The 9,539-nt window shown below is 34.2% G+C and overlaps 1 protein-coding gene across 1 annotated transcript in view; it reads right to left on the bottom strand.

Moving 5' to 3' along the window:
- Window positions 1–322: 322 nt before the first annotated feature.
- LOC135225387 (lactosylceramide 4-alpha-galactosyltransferase-like) overlaps window positions 323–9,539 on the bottom strand; it is a 49,071-nt gene continuing 39,854 nt past the window's right edge. Inside the window, exons 5-6 of the mRNA XM_064264721.1 lie at window positions 4,695–4,781; window positions 323–1,801 (exon numbers count right to left, since the gene is read on the bottom strand). Coding sequence (XP_064120791.1) covers window positions 1,603–1,801; window positions 4,695–4,781 — 286 coding nt within the window. The 3' untranslated portion in view covers window positions 323–1,602. The remainder of the gene's footprint in view (window positions 1,802–4,694; window positions 4,782–9,539) is intronic.

Below are 9,539 nucleotides of genomic sequence, written 5' to 3'. Positions count from 1 at the left end.
TGGAAAATGTGCAGATTTTATACGATAATTTGGAAATATACATATGAAGCGAGGTCGGTACAGAGAATAGATAAATGTTATACCAGAGAGAGAGAGAGAGAGAGAGAGAGAGAGAACCTCTTTTCGGTGTTTTCTTCCTTGTGTACTGAACTATTTAAAACAACGCCTTAGTGCCAAAAATAGCTCATTTCTTGATAATATACCACATGCCTGTACAAAGCTGTTAGGCCTATAGTGTTATTAATTTGGATTATCAAATTTAAAGAGAGGAGCGAAAGAGAGAGCAAGTGTGGACGACTCCTAGATGGATACAAAGGTTACACAAGTAAAGTACTACTAGGAAATGAGATATAGAGCTTGTTTCGAAAATAGTTTATTGTAAAAATGTTAAAAGATTTAAATCATTAGCAAGAGACAATCAATATGAATGTTGTTTCGTCATCCATATTCAATATATATAGGCCTAATCAAATCAGTACCAATCGAATACATATCAGAACGCATATTGTAGGGTGTAAATTAGCCATAACAATAGGCTCATTAGGCCTACTATGTGGATATTTCCCGTAGATAGTGTATAGACTACATGCGGAAGTACACGCTGTTTCTTGGTCTAATCCTTCCCGGTTGGGAGGAGAACGCTGACATTTACATAAATTTATCTATCTTTTTTTTCTCCTCAATAATAACTGAATTAAATGTTTGCCTCAAAACATCCTCTCTCCGTGTTGCAAAGAGGACTTTCCGCCTCGTTGCAGTTAGGAATATTTCTCTGTTTTAACTATTAATCTCTCTGCTTCGTTAAACCTGGTTATGTGTTATGTCTCGTTTCAGTTGGTAATGTTTCCCAGTCTCGTTTTTACTAGTAACTTCTCTCTCTCGTTAAAACTGGCATTACTTTTCTGTCCCGTTTTGGTTGGTAATGTTTCTCTGTCTTTTGAATTGGTAATACCTCTCAGTCCCGTTGCAGTCTTTAATATTTCCGTCTAGTTTCAGTTAACGCTTCCCCTTTAAGAGGTTCAGCTTAATTTTTTTTTCCATTCCACCTAGGCTAAGTGAGAGCGTTATGTTGTTCATTTTCCAGCCACTTATATATATATATATATATATATATATATATATATATATATGTATATATATATATATATATATATATATATATATATATATATATATATATATCAGGCTCACTAAAGTCAGTTTTGCTCTTCATTAAGAGGGATACTGATAGCTTAATACAAACTGTAATTAATCGCTATTGTCATATCTTATCAAAATGAAAAAACCTCATAATCTGTGTGCCTAAAACTCTTGTAGGTGAATTTTACCATTTGCATGATCATTAGCATGACAAGAGAAATACTAAATGTTTTTAATATCTCTCATTATTAAAAAAAGCCTATGAATTGATGCAGATTGAATTGCTTTTTCGTGATTAGAGAATTTTTAAAACCCCTAATGCAATACTGACGATTTCCGTTAGTCCTAGTAGATCATCCTGGGACAAGTAAGAAATTTGCATTGCAGTTCATTCGTCAGCAGCCCACACTGGAAACGACATTCTCCCGTCTGCAAGAGTCTTCTATAATAAGTCGTCCAGAATCACAAATAGGAGCCACTATGATTGACAGTGGTAGGGCAGAGAACTCGGGCTGCGCTGGCGTAAGGCTGGTTTGACATAAGGTCAACTTTTGTGTTTTGCGTATGTAAATTCCATACGTGCAGTGCGAAGACAGATTCGTCGTTCAACAGCTCTCGTGAGAGGTCTTCGTTTTCCGTTACGTAACGCTTCCAGTCCCACCTGCCGAAAGATAACGATAGTTTAAGAGAGAAAATATACATGTACATATGTAATTCTGATGCTCAATTTAAGGGAATTTGAACTTTTAATGTAGCAAAAGATGTTTGATGTACATTAATAATAATAATAATAATAATAATAATAATAATAATAATAATAATAATAATAATAATAATAATAATAATAATAATAATAATAATAATAATAGTAAGAAGAAGAAGAAGAAGAAGATGATGAACTGAAATGTTTCACGTCCTCCATACGATGATATATTAATATCATACCGAACTATCAAAGTTCATTTCGTGAACTTCACGAGAGAGAGAGAGAGAGAGAGAGAGAGAGAGAGAGAGAGAGAGAGAGAGAGAGAGAGAGAGAGAGAGAAATATCCTCTGCTTTTGAAATACCAGGAATTAAATGCCTTATAATCAGAAGTGCAATTTGACAGAGGGAATATATATATACAGTGGTAATGATGAACTCATCTCCATTCCAGTCGTTTGGAATTCGCTGGAATATTGATGGAATTGGAATGTGATGTGATTGTGGTCTGGAACAAAGGGAAAGTTGTCCTGCTGTGTTTTTTTTTTTTTTAACTTATATCCGTTATGATGTTCATGGCAGGAATATTTCAGAGATTAAGCTGTAATTGAATTATTTCTTTACTTTGGTTTTGCTTATAGGGAAATGCACATGAACTGCTCTCTCTCTCTCTCTCTCTCTCTCTCCTCTCTCTCTCTCTCTCTGTGTCTCTCTCTCTCTCTCTCTCTCTCTCTCTCTCTCTCTCAACACACTTACAATTCACAGCCAATTAGACCTGTATTCAGTCTCTCTCTCTCTCTCTCTCTCTCTCTCTCTCTCTCTCTCTCTCTCACACACACACACAAAATTCACAGACAATAGACCTATATCGAAATCTCTCTCCCTCTCCCTCTCTCTCTCACTCTCACAAATAATACATAGACAATAGACCTGTATTCGAAGTCTCTCTCTCTCTCTCTCTCTCTCTCTCTCTCTCTCTCTCTCATACACACACTGAGAGAGAGAGAGAGAGAGAGAGGGAGGGAAACAAGACAGTTTGTAAGAAAATCTTTTAATGAATTCTCTCAACGACACATTGATAGAATTATCCGAATCTTGTTGGGAGTACATCCGGTCCTGATAGCTACCGACAGTATATTTGGGCGATTCGTTACGCGCATGCGTATCCTCCATATCTCGGGAGACGAATAAGACCATTCGAATGCTGATAACGTCACATCAAAGAGTTTTTGTTTTGTTTTTTTGCGATATTTATGTTAGGTTAAGATTATTAAGTGACGTATTCATACAAGTCACCGTCTATGAAACGCTCATAAGATCGATACAAAATGTGTAGGATCTATAGAAATATTAGCGAATTGATATAGATATATTAACAAATTAAAAGCGTTCGGGTTACTATACAACATCCTTCCAGCGTAGTTGCGGGTATTTTTTTCTGGAAAATGTTCAGAACAGATCTGGTCTTTGTTCACCGTACTCTTTGTTCATGGCATCGCTCATGCCTCAATTCGTCTTCTTCAAAACGGATAGTAACGATAAATTCTGAAAAGGTTATTGTCTTCTTTAGGCAAAGAAGGTATTTGCTTGAAGAATTGCACCCCTGGGGGGCCATAAATTTGACAGGTCCAACGTTCCGCCATGTATGTATATATATACGTATGTATATATATACATACAGGCGAAAGTCTATAGAAAAACTTTATGGGAATGAGATCAGGAGAGATTTGTAGCAGTAAATATCGCACTCAAAGAACGACAGTAGGCCCAAAAGGCTTTTAAATGTATTAAGAATTTGTTTGAAACAGGTCTCAAGAGAACAAGGAATATATATATATATATATATATATATATATGTATATATAATGTATATATATATATCAATACACACACACACACACACATATATATATCATAGGCTATGTTAATTTTACATTATATTTCATAGTCTACCCTTTTCAAATTCTGAATATCCACTTTGCAATAGCTTTTTAAAAGCCAATTTTTGTCATAACATGATATACAAATCATCATGACATTGTAAGCTCGTTGAAATCTAATTTAGCACGCTCAATTAACATTAAACTCGTATGGAATTTTAGTGAAAATTTAAAGAAATTATTTTCTGAAAAGAAAAATTCAGCAACGTAGATTAGGTGACTAAGACTGGGGAATACGAAACACCTGTCTCTCCAAACGTTAGCCAAGACACCTGTGCGCTATTCCTACCTGCTCTGTGGCATCGATGATAGGGTTGGAGTTCATTAGAGAGTTGTATAAACCTTTTACTACTCAACTGTTGCTAACAAAGGATCATATATATACACACACACACACACACACATACACACACACACACAAAGGTTGGAAGGTTAGACAACTGCTTAGTCGCGAACACTTGCGAAGTGAACTCTACAGTTGCCAGTTTTTTTTTGTTTTTTTATTCCGTTCGCGAGATTCAGTTTCTTACGATGGCTGTAACAAAGACGACGGTCTACCTAGTAAGGACATCTGTTGAAAGCCAGGAAAGTTTATATACATGTATATATACATGTATATATGTATGTATATACGTATATAGATAGTGTGTATGTGTGTGAGAGAGATAGATAGGTTGCCTATGTTAAGCATCTCATGCATGTATCTATACATGCATATGTATAAGAGTAATTACGTGTTCATTTTCGTGCATAAAAGCATACTGAAATAAATTCCAATTCCTGTTCAATTTATACATATTTCCTTATATGGGTCATTTCTATCCGAACACAAAGAAAGACGTCATGATAGATAGCCACTGTGAGAGAGAGAGAGAGAGAGAGAGAGAGAGAGAGAGAGAGAGACAACTTACCAGGGAATAGGGTAGAATGCCCTGGGCGACATCACTTTGACATCTTTGCATTTTGGTGTTTCTCCTGACGGTAATCGCAAAGCACACCTGAAAACAAAAGGAGCGCATGTAGGAAACATGCTTAAAATCTGTTGACAATATCCTTTCTGTTAATCTCAATGCAATTTGCATCGTAATTGTTTTATTCTTTAATCTCAATGCACTTTGCCTCGTAATAGCTGTTTTTTTTCTTTTTGTTAATCTCAACGCAATTTGTTACATTATTTTAATGTTACATACTAAAGTTTAAACGTATAACCTAAAACCTCATTTGGAAACGCGAATTCAAACTTATAACCTAAAACATTTAATTCAATTGATTTCCAGAAGTGACACTTTTGACTAAAGACATCGCTTGAAAGATTTACCTTCCTGTCGTTAGGAAAATAATTTCAACTGTTAGCTAACTCGCTACAAAATCCTCCGTTTCCATACAAACAGACTTTTTCGTATACTATTAATTATGGATTTTTTTCTCAATTTCCGACATTGTAAGTTATTTCAATTATTTGTTTTAGTACAATAAATGTGGTTATCATGGTTATAAAAACCATCATAAACTCTGTGTGCGCTTTTTTGTTTTTCAAAAGGAGCTGTTATTTCCTCAGTAACACCATGATTAGAACAATATGGATACAATTATCGATTTAGTCCCAAATATGCAGCGATAACGTAATATAACACTATTTTTACATAAACCTTTTTTAGCATGTCAATATCTCATGAATGACTTAAATTAATTTTGTGTCAGGATACTGATGAAAGGAGACACGATAATTAAAAAGCTATATAGTATATGTACATATATAACATATATTAGATATATGTATTATTATGTATATATATATATATATATATATATATATATATATATAATATATAGAACATAAACAGACAGACGTTTAATAACACTTTTATAAACAAGGAGACAAAAACGAAAAAGATGAAGCGAAATTCACTAGATCCACGAACTCCTAGTCTCAAGTGAAACCAATCTGATCTGCTGACGAGGGATAGGAGGAGTTGTGGGGGAGGGGGAGGGGCGATATGGGGAAGGTAGAGAGGAGCTAATGGGACGATCCGAGACCCACACGCATAGAAATTGGGGAGGACCACCTTTCCACTTTAGGACGCCGTAACCTCTCCTCTCCTCTCCTTCTTAACTTGGAGTTTAGTCTCTCTCTCTCTCTCTCTCTCTCTCTCATCTTGCTTGGTGAGACGTTCCTGCGCGAAGTCAGATTAATCAACAGATATCACAAGCTTAACATACGTCTAGAATTTGAGAAATATCTAGAAGTGTTCGTGAACTATCGGTGATAAGATTAGTGTGAAAATAGTAGGATAAAGCGTCTTCTAAGTTAGTTTATCAAGTGAAATACTGTAAATCAGAACAAGATGGCAGTAAGTTCCAACTGCGGGAACAAATGGCGAGATTTAGCTTGCTTGGCAAATTCGCAATACAATGAGGTAGCAGGAAGGGAACTGGCATTTCTGATCTATGAGATCAGCAACAGTCCTAACCAAAAAGATACAAAAGCATTCATAGATATATTAGAAGGATACAATCCTTCAAACTGGAACAAATCAACTGAAAACATCTTGAAAATAATTGAAGAAGTTCCAAATAAAATCCAAGTGGTCAAGAGACTCATAAAGAAAATATACATAAACCAACATATTCCGACAAAGAAAATGAATAAGGTGAACCTTGTGAATATCCTAATTGATGCATTAGGAAAAAGAATGCCAAAAGCATGTAAACTGTGTAAGGTGTGGTATAGCATAGTTAATCCACAAAACCTAATCAGAAAATGTGCTGCATGCAACATTCCGACCCATCCACAGTGTGCTGAGGTAATGCAAGATATGAGAAAAGACACAAGAATCTTTTGCTCAACATGTCTACCATGGATAGACAATGTTATTAAATCAAGATTGAATGTACAAATAGTTGAGGATGAAGAAGAAGAAGAAGAGGAAGAAGAAGAAGAAGAAGAGGAAAATGTAAGAGAAGTAAACAAAACTGAAATGACAGAAAAAGATAAGGAAAACAAAGAACAAGATAAAAGTATGGATGCAGAGATACTCATTGATACTACATATGAGGCTATAAAGCAGCATACCTACGAAGAAATAAATTACGATATGACAACACAAAAGAAAATGCCGAAGAGGCTCTACCCAGATCTACACAATGACGGGAAAGAGGAAAAAATATACAAAAAAGACAAAGTCTGCAACCTTTTGAAAAGAGGGAATTGCAGATTTGGAGAAAAATGTTACTACAACATCCTAAGGTATGTCACAACTATGAAATATATGGTAAATGTGCATACCTAGATGGCTATGAGGATGATTGCAGAGATCTACATCCAAAAATATGCAAAAACCTAAAAGAAGGAAAAGGATGTAAGTTCGACAAAAAATGTAAATATATGCACCCTGTAGCCATGAAAAATAATCAAATAAATAACCAATCAAGTAATAAAATCCAAAATAAGAAAGAAACAAATAAAGAGAGGAATGAAGAATATCAGGTAAAAGAAAAAAGCAAGCCATCAACGAGATATGCAGAGGTGTCAGCAAAAAATTTCAATGCATCAGCGCCAAGATTCTACTCAAGAGATAATAACTGTTTTTATTATGCAAGAGGATATTGCAGATATGGAGAAAATTGCAGATTCAGACACAAAATGAATAATTATGATGAAGGAAGAACAAATATTATGGAAAAGTTGGATTTTTTAATGTCAGAATTTCTGGAAATGAAAAAAACACAACATACCAGAACAGGAAAGAGACATGGGAAATCCTTATTATTACCAATATTAAATGAAGGAGAAAACACGCAAACCATCATAGTGATGAATGCGCAGGGTTTAGTTACGAGTAACTCAAAAGGAAAAATAGAGTACTTAGAAGAACTAACCCAAATTGAAAAGAAAATAGATATAATGAATATAAGTGAAACCTGGTATTCCCAAGAGACTGGGAATGATGATCAAATAAAAGGGTTCCAAACTTATAGATCAGATAGAAAAAATAGGAATCAAGGGGGAACCGCAATATATGGGAAAGACAAAAAACAAGGAAAAATATATGAGAAATATAGTAACTCAGAATGTGAACTAATAGCGGTAGAATTTGAATATGAAAAATTAATGAACATAGTAATATATAGACCTCCTAATACTAAAGAGTTTGACTTAATAATAGAAAAATTGAATGATATATGTAGAAATCACAAGGACTGGACTATTCTCCTATCTGGAGACTTCAACTTACCTTTCGTAGACTGGAAAGAACGAATAGGAGATTGTGGATGTACTTATACATATAAAAAAGAGAGTAATAGTAGTGCAGAAGATAAGAGGCAATTCGAAAAGCTATTAGATATGCTACTAGAATACAACATTCAACAAATAAATCACCTGCCAACAAGAAAGGAAAATACTTTAGACCTAGCATTTGTGAACGAGATGAATTATGTTAAAGAAATAATAGTTTATAATGCGAGTATTTCAGACCATAATGTCATAGAATTAACAGTCCATTCCAAAGCAAGTGAAAACAGAGATAAGCAAGAAATGAAAAAGTGGGAAGGATATGGAAAATACAACTTCTACAGTAAAAATATAAAATGGTCAGAAATAAATGAAGAATTAAACAAAGATTGGGATAACTTTTTCGTAAGTGATGACATAAGGGTAAATACGGAGATATTATATAAAATATTAGAGAAAATAGTGGATAAATATATACCGAAGAAGAAAAGTAAACATCAGTCATGCATACCAAGAGACAGAAGGATCTTGTTCCAGAAAATCAGAAAGTGGAAAAAAGGTCTTGCAAAGAAAAAAATGCATGGAAAGTTATAGAACTAAAAAGTAAGATAGAAAATGCAGAACAAAAGATTATACAATCAAAAGAAAATGAAAAACGGGACTTGGAAGAAAAAACCCTATTAAATATCAAGCAAAATCCCAAACTATTATACTCATATGCGAAGAAGATGAATAAAAGAAGAATAGAAATAGGCCCTCTAAGAATTGAAGGGAGATTAACGAATGAAAAAAAGGAAATTTGCAACATATTGGCAGAACGATGTAAGAGAGAATTCACCCCTAGAATAGATAATGAAGATAATGATATAGAAGTAAGGGATGAAAATAGTGAATATTTAGCTGACATAGATATTAATGAAGCTGATATCGTGCAGGCTATTAATGAAATTAAAAATGGAGCTGCTGCAGGGCCTGATGGAGTCCCTGCTATTTTGTTAAAGAAAGTAGTTCATTCTATCGCAAAGCCACTTGCAATATTATTAAGACAAAGTGTAGATACAGGCAAGATTTATGATGAGCACAAATTAGCATATATTACCCCTACTTTCAAAAGTGGATCAAGACTAGAGGCAAGTAATTATAGGCCTGTGAGTCTAACATCACATATTATGAAAGTGTATGAAAGGGTAATGAAGAAAAATATTATGAAACATTTAATAAAAAATAATTTGTTTGATAAAGGACAACATGGTTTCGTACCCGGAAAAAGTACACAAACTCAACTGTTAGTCCACCGTGAGAACATATTCAAAAATATGAAAAGCGGAAATGAAACAGATGTGGTTTATCTAGACTTTGCAAAAGCTTTTGACAAAGTAGACCATAATATATTAGCGAAGAAAATTAGAAAACACAATATCGTGGATAAAGTAGGAAGATGGTTAAAAGAATTTTTACACAACAGAAAACAGATAGTTATTGCAAACGACGAGAAATCGGATGAAGCCAAGGTAATATCCGG

Source organism: Macrobrachium nipponense, chromosome 13 (assembly GCF_015104395.2).
Source record: "Macrobrachium nipponense isolate FS-2020 chromosome 13, ASM1510439v2, whole genome shotgun sequence".
NCBI classification, from domain to species: Eukaryota; Metazoa; Arthropoda; class Malacostraca; order Decapoda; family Palaemonidae; genus Macrobrachium; species Macrobrachium nipponense.
This window is presented reverse-complemented; position numbering and strand designations above follow the sequence as displayed.